The sequence below is a fragment of the Somniosus microcephalus genome, chromosome 22 (assembly GCF_052327205.1).
Source record: "Somniosus microcephalus isolate GS21.2 chromosome 22, FLI_Smic_1.0, whole genome shotgun sequence".
NCBI classification, from domain to species: domain Eukaryota; kingdom Metazoa; phylum Chordata; class Chondrichthyes; order Squaliformes; family Somniosidae; genus Somniosus; species Somniosus microcephalus.
Window position 1 is genome coordinate 3,052,199 of NC_141008.1, and position 22,075 is coordinate 3,074,273.

A 22,075-nucleotide genomic window follows, 5' to 3' on the forward strand; every position below is an offset into this window, starting at 1 on the left:
ATAGAGACATGGCAGGGCACCTCAGCCCCGTGGAATGCACATCTTGTGCCATGTGGGAACTCCAGGACACTTCCCATGGGTTTCGGAGATTGAGCTGCAGCTGGCGCCAATGTGGTGCATCCTTGAGGCTGAGAGCCCCGTGGATAGCACGTTTCAGGAGGTGGTCACCCCGCAGCATAAGTGTGTGCAGGCAGAGAGGGAATGGGAGACCGTCAGATAGACAAGTTGGACCAGGCAGTAAGTGCAGGAGTCCCCTGAGTGCATCTCACTCTCTAACCGGTATTCGATGGTTCGTCTGGGGAGACCAGCCACAGCCAAGTCCACGGCATCAGGGGTGGCTCAGCTGTACGTGGAGGGAGGAGGATGATCGGGAAAGCAATAGTGATAGATTTGATAGTTTGCGGAAGAAGCAGGCATGTCTCCTGCCGCAGATGTGAATGCAGGTTGATATGTTGCTTCACTGGTGCCAGGGTCAAGGATGTCACTGAGTGACTACAGGACATTCTGAGGGGGGAGGGTGAACAGATTGAGCTCGTGGTCAATATCATTATCATTGACATTTAGAAAGAGGGATGTGATCCTGCAGGCAGATAATAGGGAGCCAGGAAAGCAATTAGAATCAGGACCTCAAAGGTAGTAATCCCCGGATTACTCCTGGTGACACGAGCTAGTGAATACAGAAATAGGAAGATAGAGCAGATGAATGCGTGGCTGGAGAGATGGTGCAGAAGGGACGGCTTTAGATTCGTGGGACATTGGGATCGGTTCTGGGGAGGTGGGACCTGTACAGGCCAGATGGGTTGCACCAGATCGGGAACCAATATACTCACGGTGGGTGGGGGTGGTTGCTATTACGGTTGGGGAAGGTTTAAACTAATCTGCCAGGGGGCTGGGCACCAGGATGTGCCATTAGAAAGGAGAAACAAGGTGCACAAAGGATTGGGAAAGACAGATATCAGTAGGTTATGAATTATTATGCTATTAATTGCGGTCAGGATAATACAAGAAGGCCTAAGATAGGAACAGAAAATGCTGGAAACACTCAGCATGTCAGCAGCATCCATGGAGAGTGAGGAACAGAGTTAACGTTTCTGGTCTGTGACCCTTCGTCAGAACTGGAAAAAGTTAGAGATGTAACAGATTGTTTGCAGGTGCAGAGGCCGGGAAAGGGGGAGAGGAGGAAATAACAAAAGGGACGGTCTGTGATAGGGTGGGAGGCAGGAGTGGTTATATGTTGCCAATGGGGATGGCAAAATCATCAACCGCTGCCTCCTGAGCTGCAGTCAGTGTGGGAGTGGAGCGGAGGATTAAAGTGACAAGCGCTCCACTCCCACTCTGATCTCTCTGTCCTCGGCCTCTTACAACGTAAGCTCGAGGAACAGCTCCTCATCTTTCCAGTCGACACTTTTCAGCCTTCTGGACTCAACACTCAGTTGAACAATTTCAGACCATGACCTCTGCCCCTATTTGTTTAGGCTCCCCCCTTTCCCTGCCTCCGCACCTGCTTCAAACCTGTTACATCTCGATATTTTTCCAGTTATGACGAAGGGTCACAGACCTGAAACGTTAACTCTGTTTCTCTCTCCACAGATGCTGCCTGACCTGCTGAGTATTTCCAGCATTTTCTGTGGTTGTTTCAGATTTCCAGCATCCACAGTATTTTGCTATTGTAAGGTCTAAGATAAAAGAAAAATAAAGACTTACATTTATATAGCGCCTTTCACGACCACCGGACGTCTCAAAGCGCTTCACAACCAATGAATATTTTCGAGTGTAGTCACTGCTGTAATGTGGGCAACGCGGCAGCCAATTTGCACACAGCAAGTGCCCACAAACAGCAATGTGATAATGATCAGATAAACTGTATTGTTATGTTGATTGAGGGATAAATATTGGCCAGGACATCGGGGATAACTCCTTTGCTCTTCTTCGAACTAGTGTAAAGGGATCTTTTACATCCACCTGAGAGAGCAGACCACCATCTAAGTCCTATGGCCATCTCATAAAGCACACATACACATCCCACACTTTGCACACAAAAACGGCTATTCAACTAGGGGAGGCAAATCTGCCAAACACCTGGCTGCACACAACAACGGTTATTCGACTATGGTAGGCAGGTCTGCCAAAAACATGTCTGTATACAATAATGTCTATTCAACTTTGGGAGGCACATTTCTCAAACACATGGCTGCACACAATAACGGTTATTCGACTGTGGTAGGCACATCTGTCAAACACATGCCTGCAAACAATAACGTCCATTCAACTATGGTAGCCACATCTGCCCACACATGCCTTCACACTCACACATACGCTGTCCTTTTTCTTGCAGTCCAAGCTGTCTCATAACAGGCAGGAGCAGCAATGCACTGGAGGAGGATCGGCAGACCGACACCCCCTGAATTAGTTGGAGGACGGAGTGCACAGGATCGTTGCCAACCAGGTCATAGGTGCCGTGGCGGTTGGTGAAGTCGATGCCATTGGGACAGCAACGGTATGTTCATCAGCTTTCACTCCTCTCTCATACCACTACCCCATGACAACACCAGCCATTTACACTTTCAATCCAAATAACTGTCACCAGTCCTTGCTTCCTTCCTGCACCTCTGCCCTCATGCTAAAGCCACTCTTGTACCTACCTGGTTTCAGATATGAACCAGCAGCTGACCAGCCTGTCCCTCAGCCTGCCAGTGGCAGTGATGCACCAGAGGAGGAGGAAGAGTAAGCCGGAGACACACCGGCTGCAGCTCCCAATGGTGAAACATCAGACACTGGGGCAACGCCTTCACTGGGTCTTATGAGGGCGAAGCTCCTGGAACCAGTGGGCTGCAGCAAAGCCATGGGGGAAGGGAAGCTCGGGGGCCATCTCCCTGGTGAGTGAGTAAGCGCATGAGTTCTGCTGCACAGGACTTGGATGAGGACATCGACATTGCGGCCATGAATACCCAAGTCTTGAACAAGCACACTGAGCTAATGGGTGAAATGGCAAGGGTGCCCAATAGCATGGATGCACTGGCTAGGAGTGTGGAGGAGTCCGCCACTAGCAGAGTTGACATCAGTGCACAAACCCTCGCACCCATCGTTGCTTCATTGCAGAGGATGGTTGAATTGCAGGGAGACCGTGGTGAACCAGAGCCATTTGTAATGGGTGAGGAGGCACGATGCATTGCAGCACCTGCCGACGCAATGCAATGCTCTAGTGCTGCAATTCTTTCATTGGCTCATGCCATCCAGTCTCAGACTGCTCTCATGCAGCCTCAGAGTGATGTCATGCAAACACTGACTGCTGACTTCCTCGCTGGGTTGCTCACAGACCCCCGGGAAACTCACAGTACCGCAGCAGGCCAGCAATCTGTGCTCGAGCAGATTAATCCAACTGCTGAGGTTCAGCCCCGGGGAAGAGCCAGTGTGTCAGTCGAGCAGGAACGTGTTGTCCTCTCTCAGGATGACAGCATTCCTGCTCCCACAACTGACATAGACAGCGCTGCTCTAAGCAAGACCCGGCGGACAGGGAAAGGCCAGCTCAAGGAATCGTCTTGTGGAAAGGCAATCCTGAAGAAGAACGCCGCCTCCATGGGGTAGGCTTCGGCTTAAGAAGTGAGCTGGTTGAACGTCGGAGACTCCCCTTGTGCAAGAAACGAGCGCCTCCTGACTCTGTGGCTCAAGCTAGCCCATAAACAGGGCACTACATTCATTAGTGTGCACACCCCAACACTGGAAGCCACAGAGGTGACCAAAGAGTAATTCTACTCCAGCCTCCAACAATCCCTGTCCCGAGACTCAACGGGTCGCAAGCTGAACCTCCTTGGCAACTTTAACGCCAGAGTTGGAAAGGACACACACCTCTGGGGAGGTGTGATCAGCAGAGAGGGGTTAGATAAAACCAACTCCAATGGTACCCTTCTCCCGACTAATTGCTTAGTACTTTACCTTGTCACAACCAACGGATTGTTCCGTCAGAGAGACAAGTACAAGGTTTCATGGCAACACCCTCGCTCCAAGCACTGGCATCTGCTGGACTACGACATTGTCTGAGCGAGTGTCTGAAAGGACGTCAGCATCACCCGCAACCTGATTGGAGCTAAACACTGCTCAACAAACCACTGCCTAAACCGCTCTGTCACCTCTATCAATGTAGCCCCAAAACAGCGGCAGCAACAGAAGCAATGCCGCGGAAAAATCAACGTTGGAGCACTCAAAGAACATGCTAAGAAAGCCCTATTCAACCTATGCCTCAAAACCAACCTGCCGACTCCCAGTGATTCAAAGACACAGAGGCCTAGAAATTCAGTTTGGGCCCGCCAGTTCGCTTGCGTCCAGAAGTTACCGCTGCACGCGGAGCCACTTGCGCCCGCCGGAAATTCAGTTTCAGCGCCCCAAGTCGAAGCCGGCCGCTATTCAACGGTGTGGCCGCCCCCGCTTGGGGCGCTGAAACTGAATTTCGGCACGCTAGGTGCCGCAGCGCCACCCGCTGTGGAGCGGCAGGCTGCGGTACTGCAGGCCTTCCTCCCTCTCTTAAGGGGGAGGTGCCTGCAAAAGCGAGATCGCCGCTCGCTAGTGCCGGCAAATGAGCCCGGCACCACGGAGAAGTTCCGGGCTCCCGGAAAACAGCCGGCAATGCCGCGGGGGTGGGGGGTGGAGGAGGCCGGGGAAGGAGGTGCGGGCAGGCGGCCGCTGAAAAAGCGGCCGGCCGCACCTCCGCCTTAACTCGCCCCACTAAGGCTGCAGGGCGGCCCCGTTTTCAGATCACTGTTTGCGGCCGCTGCGGAAGAGGCGGCCGCAACTAAATATGGCGGTCGGGTCGGTAGCGGGGCAGTAGCGGGGCACCGCACACCGATGACGTCATCGGTGGCGGCGCAGCGCTACTGGCTTATGCCGCCATTACCGCAGCGCTGAACATCAGCGCAATCTCAGCAAGTGGCGCAAAAGCCCTCTTTGGGCGAAAACTGGGCGCAAAGCCTACTGAATTTCTAGCCCTGTCCACAGCACCTGTTCTGCATTCAAGGCCTACATAATCAGCACCTGCGAGGAGACGCTCCATCACTCGACCAGGAAACACCAAGACTGGTTCGACGAGAACGACCAGGAGATCCAGGAGCTAATAAACTGCAAGCACAAGGCATTCCTGATCTGGAAACTGTAACAGAACTCGAGAGCAAGAAAGCAGCTCCACAGACGCCTGAATGCCGAGGCCCAACAAAAATCTTGCGACCTAAAGAACAGATGGCAGTTAGAGAAAGCGAAGGAGATCCAGCAGCTAGCCGACAACCACGATGTGCATGGATTCTTTAGCACCTACAGCACAAGAACCCAAAGTCCTACCCCACTGTGGGCCAGGAATGGAGAGGTACTCATCAAGGACAGAGAAGCAGTCAGTGCCCGCTGGAAGGAACTCTTCGAAGAGCTCCTTAACTGAGACTCTCTCTTCGACAAGAGTGTCCTCAACACCATCCCGCAGCAGGCTACCCACCCCATGTCAGCACAACCCCAACCCAGCATGTGGATGAAAAGGCCATTCGATAACTGAAGAATAACAAGGCCTCAGGAGCAGATGGAATCCCCGCCGCAGTACTTAAACATGGCAGAGAATCACTATTGGCGCGAAGACATGAACTCATTTCTCTTATTTGGCAGCAGGAGTGCATGCCAGGGGATCTCCGAGACGCCGTAATCGTGACCATTTTCAAGAAAGGTGCCAAGTCCATTTGCGGTAATTACAGAGGAGTCTCCCTGCTGTCTGTCACAGGGAAAGTCATCACAAGAATCCACCTGAATCTTCTTTTCCCAGTCGCTGAAAAGCTTCTCCGAGAGTCGCAACGCTGATTACGCCCACTAAGGGGCACAATGGACATGTTCTTCACCACGCGATAACTAGAATAGAAATGCAGGGAAAAGCACCAACCACTCTACATGGCCTTCTTTGACCTCACAAATGCCTTCGACGCAGTCAAACCTGAGGGATTATGGAGTATCCTCCTCAATTTCGGTTTCTCTTAAATGTTTGTCACCATCCTCCTCCTGCTTCATGACGCCATGCAAGCCGTGATGCTGACCAACGTATCCAACACAGACCCAATTCACGTACGGACCGGGTTCTAGTAAGGTTGTGTCATCTCACCAACGGTTTTCTCGATCTTCCTGGCTGCAGTGCTCCATCTCGCCCTCTGTAAGCTCCCCGCTGGAGTGGAGCCAATCTATAGACAAACGGTAAACAGTTCAAGCTCCGTCGCCTCCAGTCCAGATACAAGGTCATCCCATTCTCTGTCATCGAATTACAGTATACAGACTATGCTTGTGCCTGCGCACACACTGAGCTCGAACTCCAAACCTTCGTCCAAACCTTCACTGAACTGAACGAGAGCATGGGCCTTACACTAAATATCCGTAAGATAAAGGTCCTCTACCGTCCTGCCCCTGCCACACATTACTGCTCCCCGATTATCAAAACCATGATGATGCCTTGGACAACGTGAAGCACTTTCCATACCTCGGGAGTCTACTGTCAACAAGGGCAGGCGTCGATAACGAAGTTCAACACCGCCTTCAGTGTGCCAGTGCAGCCTTCGGTCGCCTGAGGAAGAGAGTGTTTGAAGACGAGGACCTCAAACCTATCACCAAGCTCATGGTCTACAGAGCAGTAGTGATACTCGCCCTCCAGTATGCTTCAGAGGCATGGACCATATACAGCAGTCACCTCAAAGCACTGGAGAGGTACCACCAATGATGCCTCCGCAAGATCCTGCAAATCCACTGGCAGCATGGCTGCACCAACTTCAGTGTTAACGCTTAGGAAAACAAATCCAGTATGGAAGCATTGACCACGCACGATCAGCTCCGATGGACGGACCATCTCGTCCGCATACCCGATACGAGATTCCTAAAACAAGCGCTCCGCTCGGAGCTCCGGCATGGCAAGAGAGCCTCAGGTGGGCAGAGAAAATGCTTCAAGGACACCCTCAAAGCCGCCTTGAAAAACTGTAACATCCCGATCGACACCTGGGAATCCCTGGCCCAAGACCACACAAAGTGATGGACGAGCATCCGTGAAGGCGCTGAACATCTCGAGTTTCTTTGCCAGGAGCTAGTGGAAGCCAAGCGCAAATAATGGAAGGAGTGCACGTCAACCCAAGCACCACCCAACCCATCCCTTCAACCACAGTCTGCCCAACCAGTGACAGAGAATGTAGTTCCCGCATCGGACTCATCAGTCACCTGAGAACTCAATTTAGTGTGGAAGCAAGTCATTTCGGTTGCGAGGGACTGCCGAAGAAGCAGACTGCCACTTCCCCATTGCACATTGCACAGCCTGGAACAAAGCCAGCCCAGACTGCTGCCGCCCATGCAGAGTTGGTGCAGTCTGCAGCCGGGCCCTCCAGGCCCAGAGATAGTCGAGGGCGACCTTCAAAGCAACGTTTGGCTCCAGCATTCAACAGCTTTCCACCAGCTTTGCTGCAGCCACTGGGGCCACATTACGGAGGAGCAGTACGGTGAGAAAGACGAAAGTGCGCAGGGGATGGAGGTCAACTCCGAGGCCCAACAGTAGAATCTATAAATACGTCGGGGGAATGCCTGTAGGAAAGTTCAAGATTGCTATTATGCTTGTTTACTGTTTTACCGTTTATCTCCATGTTGTGAGAACGAGTTTTGTAGTTCATGAATTGTTTGGTTTGTTTCTAATTGTTTGTACTGAATAAATGAAACAGAGTTTGCAATATAAATCATTTTTTTAATTTTTACTTTACAGCTTTCCTGATTGCACTCATTGCAGCTTTGCCTGGCAATAGGGGGTGTGGGATGCTTTCATTGATACGCTCCTTCATCCTAGAAGTCATCTTCTGTGTAAACGGTTAGAATCGATGTCTTATGAGACATTCACAGGCGGCCCTTCCAGGGGCAACATTGTGCGCCTCCCTCCCACGTAGGTCTTGCTGATCCTCCTCTTCATCCTCCTCAGGTCGTGCACCAATCCTTGGTGGCAATGGCTGGGTCTTCATGATTGCAATGTCATGAAGCATGCACATACAACAATCAAGAGGGAGACTCGCTCGGGAGAGTTCTGCAGCGCTCCTCCTGAGTGGTCCAGACATGGGACCCGTTGTTTCAAGACACCGATCATCTGCTCTATGAGGATCCTGGTGGCGCTATGGCTCTCATTGTATTGCAACTCAGCAGTGGTGCCGAGGAGCCATTCACACTGTGGTTGGAAGAGGTTCGCGATACCGGTCTGGTGCAGAATAAAGAAATATCGTGGCTGCTGCAAGGATAACGGGCATTGAGGCTGAGTATGAGGTGTTTGTTGTTACAGACCAACTAGCCATTCAGAGAGTGGAAGCCCATTTCATTTCGGAACACCTCTGCTCTCACATGCACTGCCCGCAATGCCACATGCTTGCAGTCAATGGTGCCCTGAACCATGGGGAAGTCCAGTATCCTTGCAAAGGCACATGCACGTTTGCGCCCTTTGTCCCGAGTCATGGGGAGAGATGTATGGGTGTCTCCTCTTCTACAAAGCCTTTGACACCTCCTGGATGCATCAATGAAGAGCGAACTGCGAGATATTCGGAGCCGCTGACTTAGAAATTCAGAGCCACTGTCACCTTCACTGCCACTGACAGAGATGTCGTGGTCCTGAGCTGAGTCTGCAGGTCTGGTTGCAGGAGGTGGCAGAGCTCAGTGACCACTTACTTGCTGAGGCACAGCCTTTGCAAGCACTGCTCTCAGACAAATGGAAATAAGAGGAGAATTGCTCGCTGAATAACCTGGGAGGGTATGGCCTCCTGTGCAGAGACCTGTTGGCTCTCCTCCTTCTGGCCACGTTTGCACTCTCTCTCTGTGTCTCTGCTGTCTCCGAAGGTGACGCTGGACGATGACGTCGTCCCGAATTAGTGCAGCCCTCATCGAAGCTTCTAAATATCGTTAGAAGGAAGGTGAAATACAAATGAACCTCCAACATGGTGCTCAGGACCCAAAACTCGTTCGGTCAGTGTCGAATCTCTCCAGACGTCTCTCTCACTCTCAGCCTGCGTGGACCTAAATATTGTTCCAACAAGAAAACGCAGGACGCTGCCGCCTTTAACTAGCACTCCCCCAGCCCCTTGAAATTTCAATCTGCTATCTGCACTGACATTTGTATCAGATCAGAAGAACGCTTTCTTGGTTTCGGAGACTTTTCACCTGATGGCGAAAGGTCATCGACCTGAAACGTTAACTCGGTTTCTCTCTCTCTCCACAGATGCTGCCTGACCCGCTGAGTATTCCCACCATTTTCTGCTCTCATTTCAGATTTCCAGTATCCGCAGTATTTTGCTTTTGTTTTCACCTGATGCTCAGTATGGTTACTTAGAGTCACAGGAACAAACCCTGGCAGATCAGATCCACTTCTTTAAATGCCTGAAATATCCGCTAATCATTCAGTTCCAGTCAGTGTCTACTTCCCCACCCTCTCCAGTTCTGCATTAGTGGCACTGCTTCTGATGGTTAAAGTAGGATTACAAGGATAATTTACATTCTCAAAAAATCTTCAATCAGCTAGATATTAATACATTTATTTCTAATCATTTTTTTGAATGTGCAATTGGATCCCATGCCCGTCTGTCACAGTTCAGTGGATCTGTCAGTGAGATCCAGAGTGATTCTCTATTGCCTCCTGCTCTACTTCAGGATAAACAATCCCAGTTGATTGTAACTGAACTACTGAGGATAAGAAAATCCTTTGATATCATTTTGTCTAATATTCTCTGCACATGTTGGAAACAACAGGTGAAAAAGTACAAGGATAAATCTCATCCATTTGTGTTCAGATACTTTACAACAGCATTCGGCGGCACTTTGCCTGTGGGATAAATCGTCTGACATCGATGCTGATAAATGCATTTAGTGGGACATTACCTGGTCAATCATCACTATATACTTTAATTCAGAGTCCATTATCTGCAAAGTTACTTGGCAAATCTTCCTTTAAATGAGCTACAATTTGTGTACTTCAGCAAAAATGCAGAAATCTCAATCTTCAAAACAGATCTGATAGCCCAATTATCTATATAACTGCAGTGCACTTGTATTTATTATCTTAGCACTTGCCTATTACATCAGTACATTTTACATATAATTGCCTGTAATTATTGCATGCCAAGCTTGCAGTTTCTGTATTTTGCAGTTGCATTCATTTTCTTTTCTAAATATAATGGATATTCTAACCTGGAGCAGGAATCCAAGCGGGATTCCCTCTCCCTAACACAGGGGCACAGAAGCGAACTGCACCGCTCCAAATGCTGAAGGATCCCGGGACACGAAGGCTTCCTGAGAGGTTCTGGTCCTTTGTGTCCCGGGTACCTCGGGCGGTGCTTTCGTCTGCTAGGCTAAAGATAGATAGATCATTTAATCTCTCCTTGACCAAACATCTGTTACTTTCATGTTGTATTTATTCCCATTTAATTTATTGATTCCACAATGTATTCCAGATTATTTTAACAATAAACCCTGTATTCAGCTCCACAGGTAATAGAATTAGATGATAACATTGAATGTCACTAATGAGTTGCAGATTTCACCCTGAGTTCCATCAAACTGCTGCTCTTGCTCCCAGCCTGATGTATTAATTCCCTGTTGATTTCCCTTCCTCACAGTGAACTTAGTGGCGATTGTGATCCTGTCTCGGGGAAAGTGCGGACTCTCCAAATGTGTCACTCGCTACCTGGTGGCCATGGCAGCGGCGGATCTACTGCTCGTTATCCTCGACCTGATATTGAGGCACATTCCGATTGTTTATTGGGAACAGTTTGATTTCCTGTGGTCCATCCCCGTGTGTAATATCCACGCCGTCCTGCTGTTCGCAGCCACAGACTGTTCTGTCTGGTTCACCGTCACTTTCACCTTTGATCGATTTGTGGCCATTTGTTGCCAGAAGCTGAAAACTACATATTGCACCGAGAAAACGGCGGCTGTGGTTCTGGGAACAGTGACTGTGCTGAGTGGTTTAAAAAACATCATCTGGTATTTTATATTCAGTGGTTCGTATAAGATTGGGAACAACCCCTGGTTTTGTATTCTCTCATTGGATGCTTTGCTTTCACGGGTCTGGACAACAATCGAGCTCCTTCATTATATTGTCACCCCGGGGGTCCCATTTGTGGTGATTCTGCTGCTCAATGCTGTCACCGTCAGACACATTTTAGTGTCCAGCAGAGCCCGCAGGAGACTCCGGGGCACCAGCAGTGGGGGGAGTCCCAGAGACCCAGAGATGGAGAGCCGTAGGAAATCCATCATTTTACTGCTTGTCATCTCCGGCAATTTCATCCTGTTATGGGCAGCGTTTATGGTGAATTTTATAGGGATCCAGATGTTATATTTGGGGGATTATTCTTTACGTCTACCTTTTTATGTAGAGGAACTAGGATTCATGCTGCAGCTGCTGAGTTGCTGCACAAACACTGGCATTTATGCCGTGACCCAGACTAAGTTCAGAGAGCAGTTGAAGAATGTGGGGAAATATCCCTTTACCCTGATTGTAAAATTCATTAAAGGATGAGAAGAAGCGGAGACTTTGCAGCCTGAGTGTTGAGAGTTCCCTGGGCCTAATATTGTGGGACCCCGCACAACGATGGCATCTCTGGAGACCGGCACAATGATGGCGCCTCTGCAGACTCGCACAAAGATGGCGGCGCCAGCAAAATGATTGTGGCTCTGGGGCCCAGCAGAAAGATGGCGGCCCGGTGGCACAGCATAAAAGTGGTCCCTCTAGTGACCTGCACAAAGTTGGCGGCTCAGGCGCCCCACACAAAGATGGCTGCCCTCGGGCCCCGCACAAAAATGGCGGCTATGGGGATACGCACAATGATAGCGGCTCTGGGGCCTTGCACAAAATGGCGGCTCAGGCAACCCGCTCAAACTTGGCGTCTCTGCCGACCCGCACAAAGATCGCGGCTCTGGCACCCCGCAACATCATAGCTGCACTGGGACCCCAGTCAAAGATGGCGGCTGTCATTCGGGAGCCTTTCCCTGGAGGCGGGAAGCGAGAGTCCGGAGGGTTGCAGCAGCTGGAGCCTTGGTTACTGTGAGATCGGGTGGAGAGGCAGAGCAGCCAAGCCCGGCACAGCCCACAGGAGCGCGAGCAGCCCCGCCCGGGGAGGAGGAGGCCTGGCACCAGGGCTTTATTAATCATTATAACCCTTTATAATGCTTTTAAATCATTACACCTCTTTTCACATATTTATAAGGCTTTATAATTCATTATGACCATTAATAAAACATAACGCATTTTAAATCATTATGTCAACTAATAAATCATTTTTATAATTCATTCTTGGGATGTGGGCACCACTGGCAAGGCCAGCATTTATTGCCCATCCCTAATTGCCCTTGAGAAGGTGGTGGTGAACGGCCTGAGACAAGCGAGAGTCTTGATGGGCCATTTCAGGGTCTAGTAAGAGTCAACCACATTGGAGTGTGTCTGGAGTCATCTTTCAGCCAGACATAGAAACATTGAAGATAGGAGCAGGAGTAGGCCTTTCGGCCCCTCGAGCCTGCTCCGCCAATTTAATGAGATCATGGCTGATCATCCAAATTCAGTACCATGACCCTGCTTTCTCCCCATATCCGTTGATCTCTTTAGCCTTAAGAAATATATCTAACTCCTTCTTGAATATATTTAATGAATTGGCCACAACTGCCTTCTATGGTAGACAATTCTACAGATTCACCACTCTCTGGGTGAAGAAATTCCTTCTCATCTCTGTCCTAAATGGCTTACCCCTTATCATTAGACTGTGACCCCGGATTCAGGACTCCCCGCCATCGGGAACATCCTTCCTCCATCTAGCCTATCTAGTCCTTTTAGAAATGTATAAGTTTCAATGAGATCCCCTTTCATTCTTCTAATCTCCAGCGAATATAAGCCCAATCGACCCAATCTCTCCTCATACATGATTCCTGCCATCGCAGGTATCAGTCTGCTGATTCTTCGCTGCACTCCCACCATCGCAAGAACATCCTTCCTCAGATAAAGCAACCAAAACTGCACACAATACTCAATGTGTGGTCTCTCCAAGGCCCTGCACAATTACAGCAAGACATCCTTCCTCCTGTACTCGAATCCTCTCGCTATGAAGGACAACATACCATTTGGCTTCTTAACCGCCTGCTGCACCTGCATACTTACCTTCAGCGACTGGTGCACAAGGACACCCAGGTCTCGTTGCAATTCCACTTCTCCAATCTAATGCCGTTCAGATAATAATCTGCATTACTGTTTTTGCCACCAAAGTGGAAAACCTCGCATTTATCCACATTATACTGCATCTGCAATGCATCTGCCCAATCACCCAACCTGTCCAAATCATATTGGACTTTCTCAGCAGCCTCCTCACAGCACACACACACACAAAGCTTTATGTCGTCTGCAAACTTGGAGATATTACATCTAGTTCCCTCGTCTAGATCTTTAATATATATTGTGAATAGCTGGTGTCCTAGCACCGATCCCTGCGGTAGCCCACTTGTCACTGCCTGCCACTCGGAAAAAGACCAGTTTATTCCAACTCTTTGCTTCCTGTCTGCCAACAGTTCTCTATCCAAGTCAGTACCGTACCCCCAATCCCATGTGCCTTAACATTACAAGATAATCTCTTATGCGGGACCTTATCAAAAGCCTTCTGAAAGTCCAAGTAAACCACATCCACTTGTTATTCCTTATCTATTCTACCAGTTACATCCTCAAAAAATTCCAGTATAGCAGTGAAGCATGATTTACCTTTTATAAATCCATGTTGACTTTATCCGATCCTGTTACTGTTTTCCAAGTGCTCTGTTATTACATCTTTTATAATGGGCTCTAGCATTTTCCCCACTACCGATGTCAGGCTTACCGGTCTATAATTCTCCATTTTCTCACTACCAGCTTTTATGAAAAGTGGGGTTACATTAGCTATCCTCCAATCCAAATCAAATCAAAATCAAATCAACTTTTATTGTCATTGTTAGTGCAAAAGTGCAATACAACGAAATGTAGGCTTGCTGCTCCCGAGAGTGTACATTTAGATTAAGACATTTAAACATTCAACATACATTTGGCTTGGACTACATTAACATAAACATAACCATAATAAAGTGCATTGGCAGATGTGCAGGTGTTGTATCCGTGTGTTAATGGAGACACGGAATGCAGGAGTTGGTTTCACAGGTGTTTACTGAACAATGTCTGGTGGTGAACGAACATATACAAGACACTATACAGGCATATATAGCCCGAGTGGCCATTACCAGCACTACAGTACACAGGGGGCTCTTAAAGGCACATACACCACAATTCCTCCCCTTTTAGACAACCAGTACATAACATGTTAAGTAATCATTAAGTAACATTTTACAAGAGCAACAATCTACACATTTGTGGCAGTTAATCAATTATAAGCCAGTCTCTCTGGAGGCTTCCTGACTCGGTCCGGATAACGCCTCGGTGGTGTAGTAGTTTTTGGTGGTGTAGTAGGTTCTTTTTGCAAGGTCGATTCGGCTTGAATGCCAGTGTTGGGTTCATCTGCTTCCAGTATCATCGGATCAGAGGTAGATACTATGGGTATCTCTGCTTCTTCATTAGGCGTATAGAGTTTTGGTGTAGGTTGTCCCGTTTCGGATGACTCTATGATCTGGTCAGCATGGCACCTTATTATGCTTTCTCCAATGTCCATGGTATACATCAGCGGTCCTAGTCGTGTGCAAATAGTTCCAGGCTGCCATTTCTCGGTATGGTAGTCCCGGGCCAAAACTTGTTGACCTATCTGGAAGGTTCTATTTGGCCTTTCATTCATGCCTTGAAATTGCCGGTTCTCCACGTCCCTTCTGATGTTTTGCTTGATCAAATCCAGCCGGCATCTTAGGCTTCTATTGAAGAACATTATGGCGGGAGTTTGGTTTGTAACCACATGTGTTGCATTCCTGTATGCAAACAAGAAGTTATCTACCTTATGCTGTAGATTTATGTCTTCATTACCCATGGCCTTTATGGCCTTCTTGAAGGTCTGGACAAACCTTTCAGCCAATCCATTGGTGGCGGGATGGTATGGGGCGGACGTGTAGTGCTTAACCCCATTGATTTTTAAGATCTTCCTGAATTCCTCAGACACAAATTGCGGCCCATTATCAGAACAGATCTGTTCAGGCAGCCCATTCCTGGCAAATATGGTCCTTAATACTGTGATGATTTTCTCCGTGGTGGTGGAGGACATCTTTATTACCTCCGGCCACTTGGAGTGTGCATCAACCGCGATTAAGAACATTGAGTCCATAAATTTACCAGCAAAGTCGATGTGTACCCTTTGCCATGGAGATGAAGGACACTCCCATGGATGTAGAGGGGCTTGTGGTGGGGCGTTTTGGACCTTCTGGCATCCTAGGCAGCTCTTGGTCATTTGTTCGATGTCTCCATCGATACCTGGCCACCACACAAACGCTCTGGCTAGGTTCTTCATTTTCACTCCACCCAGATGCGCCTCGTAAAGCACCTTTAGCACTTTATCCTGGAGGTTGGGTGGAATCACCACTCTGGATCCACACACCAAGGTTCCTCGGCACACTGACAGCTGTTCTCTTCTTTGCAAGAATGCTGGCAACAGTGGTTCGCCATGTGCTGGCCATCCCTTCACCGTTAAATCGTAGACTCGTGAGAGAGTCGGGACATTTCTCGTTTCCCTTTCAATGGCAGCATTTGCTACTGGTAGAAATTCCACTATGGTTGAGTGGAACATCTCCACTGGGTTCACTGTATGTGCCTCTTCTACCGTTCGCAACGGTAGGCACGATAAACCGTCAGCATTCTCATGCTGTTTTGATCCTTTGTATTCTATGTCATATTGGTGTGCCCCTAGGAGAAGGGACCACCTCTGTAGCCTTTGCGCTGTCATAATGGGAACACACTTTTTAGGTTGAATGTGGAGACGAGGGGTTGATGGTCAGTCAACAATGTAAATTTTTGTCCATGTAGGTAATGGTTGAATTTCTTCACTCCCCATACCAGGCTGAGTGCTTCCCTGTCGATCTGGGCATAGTTACGCTCAGCTGAGTTCAATGAGCGTGACACAAAAGCTATTGGCCGCTCCGAGCCATCACGGAATCTATGCGATAACACCGCTCCTATGCCATAAGGCGATGCATCGCACGCCAGTCTGATTGGCAGTGATGGGTTGTAATGAGCCAAAACTTCCTTGGACGTGATGAAGCCTTTGCATTTATGGAAGGCACGTTTACAGTCTTCGCTCCATTTCCAAATTACTCCCGTTTGTAGCAGTTCGTTAAGAGGGTGCAGAAGAGTTTACAAGTTCGGTAAAAATTTATGATAGTAATTTATCAATCCCAGGAACGACCTTAATAGTGAGACATTTTCAGTTGCTGGCGTTTTTATGACCGCTTCAATGTTTTCAGGTGACTTATGTAACCCTTCCTCGTTAATTATGTGGCCACAATATGATATTTGTTTCTGGAAAAATTCGCACTTGGGGCGATTTGCTCGTAGGCCCTGTTCTCTCAGCCTAGTGAGCACCTGCTCCAAATTGGCAAGGTGCTCGTTGTCGTTTTCTCCTGTTAAAAGGATGTCGTCTATGTAGCATTGAGTCCCCGGAATCCCTTGGAGGACTTGCTCCATAGTTCTTTGCCAGATAGCTGGAGCTGATGCTACTCCGAAAACCAGTCGATTGTACTGGTACAGGCCTTTGTGTGTATTTATCGTGAGATGCTTTTTAGAGGCCTCTTCAAACTCCATCTGTAGATATGCCTGTGCCAAGTCAATTTTGGTGAAACGTTTCCCTCCGGATAGTGAGGCGAAAATATCTTCTATCCTCAGAAGAGGATACTGTACCGTGTGAAGGACCGGATTTACAGTCACCTTGAAGTCCCCACAGATGCGAATTTTTCTCTGTTCTTCAGGTTTATCATTATTCAACATTTTCTTCATGACCGGGACGATGGGTGTTGCCCACTCGCTCCAATCTATCTTGGATAATACGCCTGCCTTTTCCAAATTCTCCAGCTCTGCCTCGACTGCAGGACGAATTGCGTATGGCACCGGCCTTGCCTTAAAAAACTTGGGAATTGCCGCATCTTCCACTTTTATTGAGGCGGTGACGCCTTTCAAGGTTCCTAGTTCCTGTTGAAATACTCCCTTGGCGTTGGCCAAGATGTCTTTTAAACGTTCAGGTATGACGTCATCGTCATTTTTTTTCTTACTGTTCATTTTTAGTGCCTGAATGGAGTGCCAGTCTAAACGTATCTTCCTGATCCATTCACATCCCAACAGCGGTGGACCACCATCTTGCAGAACGTTTAAATACAACTTCTGTATTTCCTTGGCGTTGTATACAACAGGCACCCTTATTTTCCCTTTTGGGTATACTTTCTGCCCCGTATATGTTTTCTTATAATGGATGTGTCTTTCAAAGGTATATGCGGAAATAGCCGCTCGTAATCCCGTCAACATATGACGGTCAGAGCTGATCCTTTATCTAGCTCCATTTTAACTGGGGACCCCGCTATCGTGAGGGCAACCCAAATGGTCTGATAATCTTCTGTGGCAATTACATTATGTAATTTGAGACAGCTTAGTCTCTTGTTTCCAGAGTCACTATCACTCTTCTGGTCTTTGGAGTTACTGTCCGTCATCAATTGTCCCTTTCTATACTTTTCCTTATTGATTTTTTTCCTGTCCGTGGGTTTTTTGTTTCCAGATCGGCATACATGTGCAATGTGTCCAATCTTTCCGCATTGCCTGCATGCTTTGTCCTTGAACCAGCAGTCCCTCTGGTCATGGTTGGATCTGCCGCAGTGATAACATCTCTCAAAACCCTGTGTCATTTCATGGGTGTCGAAGTCCTGTGGCTTTTGCTGTATCTCTGCAGCTCCTCTTGCAGCTGCTTCGTATGATACAGCCACACTGAAAGCCTTGTCCATTGTCAAATCTTTCTCAGAAAGTAGCCTTTTCTGTGTTCCTTCACTTAGGGGACCGCAGACGAATTTGTCTCGCCAGTCCTGCCCCGAATTGGCAGTGCTTTGACAGTTTCCTTAATTCGGTGAGGTAATCAGCGTTACTTTCATTCTTGTGCTGATCCCTCCTGAAGAAATTGAATCGTTCCGCTATCTGCAGCGGTGTTGGGTTTAAGTGCTCCTGTAGGGTATCAACAATCTCCTTAAAATTCTTGTCCTTCGGTTTGGCTGGAGTGGTTAAGTTTCATAACAGCCCGTATGTCCTTGCGCCCATTAGATTTAGAAGTACTGATGCCTTTTTATCATCCTCTATTTTATTTGCTGTGCAATACACCTCCACTCTTTCCACATATGTGGCCCAATCCTCTATATCGCTATCGAAAGCAATAATATTGCCAGTCTTAGGTATCTTGAAAAAAAAATGGCAACTCCCGCGCTTTCCTTTCTTCCCCGCAGAAAAAAATGGCGCCTCCCGTGCTTTCCCGCCGCTGCCACTGCTGACAATGCTGTTCTCCGCGGTTTTTATTTACATAGGTATTTATAATAGGTGGAGACTCATTCCCGCCGGACTCTTTGGGAATTTTCCCTCCCTCTGCTTGGTCCGAACGCCAACCTGCTTTGCAGCGCCGGCCATCTCCCGAGTGCTCCACCCTCCGTTTCTGTTTGCCTCCACCTTCGCTGCTCGGCCCCGCTGCAGAGCCAGCCGATGGAGCCCCAGCCCGCCGCCCAGGAAAGATTATTGCAGTTCCTGCCACCAGCTTGACCAGCTGGTGAAACCACATTTTTTCTTTGACTTTCGCCTGAGGAATCGATCTCCTTGAGGTGCTGCGAATTGCAGGTAAGTCCGTTTCCAATTCGTCACCACTGTTGTATCCATGTGTTAATGGAGACATGGAATGCAGGAGTTGGTTTCACAGGCGATTACTGAACAAAGTCTGGAGGTGAACTAACAGATACAAGACACTATACAGGCTTATATAGCCCGAGTGGCCATTACCGGCACTACAGTACACAGGGGGCTCTTAAAGGCACATACTCCACAGCAGGCTTTAGAGTTTATTTGTGGAGTTCAGTAGGATGACAGCCCTGGGAAAGAAGATGTTCCTAAATCTGGTCGTACGGGTGCGAATGCATCTGTAGCGTCTCCCCGATGGCAGGAGGGCGAACAGACTGTGGCTGGGGTGGGTAGGGTCTTTGATGATGGACCGTGACCTCCGTAAACAGCGTTTCTGGTTTATGTGCTCTATGGTCGGTAGCCAGGTGCCGGTAATGCGTTAGGCAGTTTTGACTACCCGCTGCAAGGCTTTCCAGTCATAGTCGCTACAGCTGCCATACTATACTGTGATACAATTCGTCAGGATGCTCTCTATTGTGCAGCAGTAAAGGTTAGAGTGGATCAGGGGTGACAGGTTACATCCCGTCAACCTCCTTAGGAAATATAGGCGCTGCTGGGTCTTCTTCACCAGAGAGGAGGTATTGAGGGACCAGGAGAGGTCTTCCGTGATGTGGACTCCGAGGAACTTAAAGCTGTCCACCCTTTCCACCACAGCCCTATTGATGTGGATGGGGGTGTGACTTCCGCCTTGAGACTTCCTGAAGTCCATAATGATTTCTTTGGTTTTCTTGATGTTAAGGGCCAGGTTGTTATCAGCGCACCACTTCACCAGTTGCTGGACCTCCTCCCTGTAGGCTGACTCATCGTTGTTGGTGATCTGGCCTACTACCGTGGTATCATCCGCAAACTTGATGATGTTGTTGGAACCATGAACAGCCACACAGTCGTGGGTGAAGAGGGAGTAGAGGAGGGGGCTCAGCACACATCCTTTTGGTGCCCCCGTGTTCAGGGTCGGGGTGGGAGGTGTGGTTACCTAATTTGACAGGCTGGGGTCTGTTTGTTAGGAAGTCCAGGGTCCCGTTGCAGAGGGAAGTTTTCAGGCCAAGAGTGTGGAGTTTGGTGGCCAGCATGTTGTGGACGATAGTGTTGAATGCTGAGCTTTAGTCTATGAACAGCATTCCGATGTAGGTCTCCTTACAATCTAAGTGATTCGGTGCCGAGTGTGGAGCAGTTGTGATTGCATCCTCCGTTGATCTGTTTGCACGATAGGCAAACTGGTGTTGGTCAAGAGAGGCGGGAACACTGGCTTTGATGTGAGCCAGGAACAGTCTCTCGAAACACTTCATTATGATGGGTGTGAGTGCGACAGGTCGATAGTCGTTCAGGCACGTCACAGCCGTTTGTTTTGGCACAGGAATAATGGTAGCGGTCTTGAAGCATGTAGGGACTACTGCCTGGGCCAATGACAGATTGAAGATGGCGGTGAAGACATCAGCCAGCTGATCAGCACAACCTTGAGTACCCGTCCAGGGATACTATCCGGTCCAGCAGCCTTTCGTGTGTTCACTCCGCGTAGAACACCCCTTACATCGGCGGTCGACAGAGTGATCACCTGGTCTTCCAGGGGTGGCAAGGCTTTTGCAGCCGGCTCCCTGTTGTCCCTGTCATCCATGGGAACTGTTCCAGACTCTATAAAATTTTGGAAGATGACCAGCAATGCATCTACTATTTCTAGGGACACTTCCTTAAGTACCCTTTGATGTAGATTATCAGGCCCTGGGGATTTATCGGCCTTCAATCCCGTCAATTTCCCTAACACCATTTCCCTACGAATACTGATTCATTCAGTTCCTCCCGCTCAGTAGAACCCATGTTCCCTGACATCTCTGGGAGGTTATTTGCATCCTCCTTTGTGAAGACAGAACCAAAGTGTGTATTAATGGCCTGCCATTTCTTTGTTCCCCATTATAAATTCCCTTGATTCTGACTGCAAGGGACCTATACTAGACTTCATCAATATTTTTCTCGTTACATATCAATAGAACCTTTTACAGTCAGTTTTTATGTTCCCTGAAAGCTTACTCTCATACTCTATTTTCCCGCTCTTGATTAATCCCTTTGTCCTCCTTTGCTGGATCCTAAACTGCTTCCAATCCTCAGGTATGCTGCTTTTCTGGATAATTTATATGTCCTCTTCTTGGATCTTATGCTATCCATAATATCCCTTGTTAGCCACGGTTGAGACACATGTTTTGTTTTATTTTAATGCCAAACAGGGATGAACAAATGCTGTAGTTCATCCATGCGATCTATAATATTTGTCGTTGCCTATTCATGGTCAACCTGTTAAGTAACGTTCCCCAATCCATCCTAGCCAACTCGCGCCTTATACACTCGTAGTTTCTCTTATTAAATTCAAGACCCTCGTCTCTGAGTCAACTACTTCACTCTCCATCTTACTGAAGAATTCTATCTTATTATGATCGCTCCGACCCAAGTGGCCTCGCACAACAAATTGCCAATTAATCCTTTCTCACTACATAATATCCAGTCTAAGATGGCCTGATCTCTAGTTTTTTCCTCGACATATTGGTCCAGGAAACCATCCCGTATACACTCCAGGAATTTCTCCTGCACAGTATTGTTACTGATTTGGTTAGCCCAATCTATATGTAGATTAAAGTCACCCATGGTAACTGCTGTGCCCTTATTGCAAGCATCTCTAATTTCCCGTTTAATGCCATCCCCAACATCAGCATTGTTGTTTGGGGGGTCTATATACAAATCCCACTAAAGTTTTCTGCCGCATGGTATTTCTCAGCTCGACCCATACAGATTCCACATCATCAGAGCTAATATCCTTCCTTACTATTGTGTAATTCTACTCTTTAAGCAGCAATGCTAACCTACCTCCTTTTCCTTTTTGTCTGTCTTTCCTGAATATTGAATAACCCTGGATGTTGTGTTCCCAGACTTGGTCAACCTGGAACCATGTCTCTGTAAACCCAATTATATCATATCAATTTACATCTATTTGCGCAGCTAATTCATCCACCTTATTACGAATGCTCCTCGCATTAAAACACAAAGCCTTCAGGCTTGTGCTTTATTAACACTCCTTTAAGAATTATTATTTACTGTGGCCATGTTTGATTTAAACTCATGATTTCTCTGACTGCCACTTTTGCTTTTCTCCTTCCTGTCTTTTGCTTCTCTCCTTGCTTCCCTTCCTCTGCCTCCCTGCACAGGTTCCCAACCCCTGCCATTTTAGTT

At 48.2% G+C, this 22,075-nt stretch overlaps 1 protein-coding gene across 1 annotated transcript in view; it reads left to right on the forward strand.

Moving 5' to 3' along the window:
• The window catches only part of LOC147101991 (putative G protein-coupled receptor 139), a 28,271-nt gene extending 16,509 nt beyond the window's left edge, over window positions 1-11,762 (forward strand). The window contains exon 2 of the mRNA XM_085965064.1: window positions 10,629-11,762. Coding sequence (XP_085821190.1) covers window positions 10,629-11,530 — 902 coding nt within the window. The 3' untranslated portion in view covers window positions 11,531-11,762. The remainder of the gene's footprint in view (window positions 1-10,628) is intronic.
• The last annotated feature ends 10,313 nt before the right edge of the window (window positions 11,763-22,075 follow it).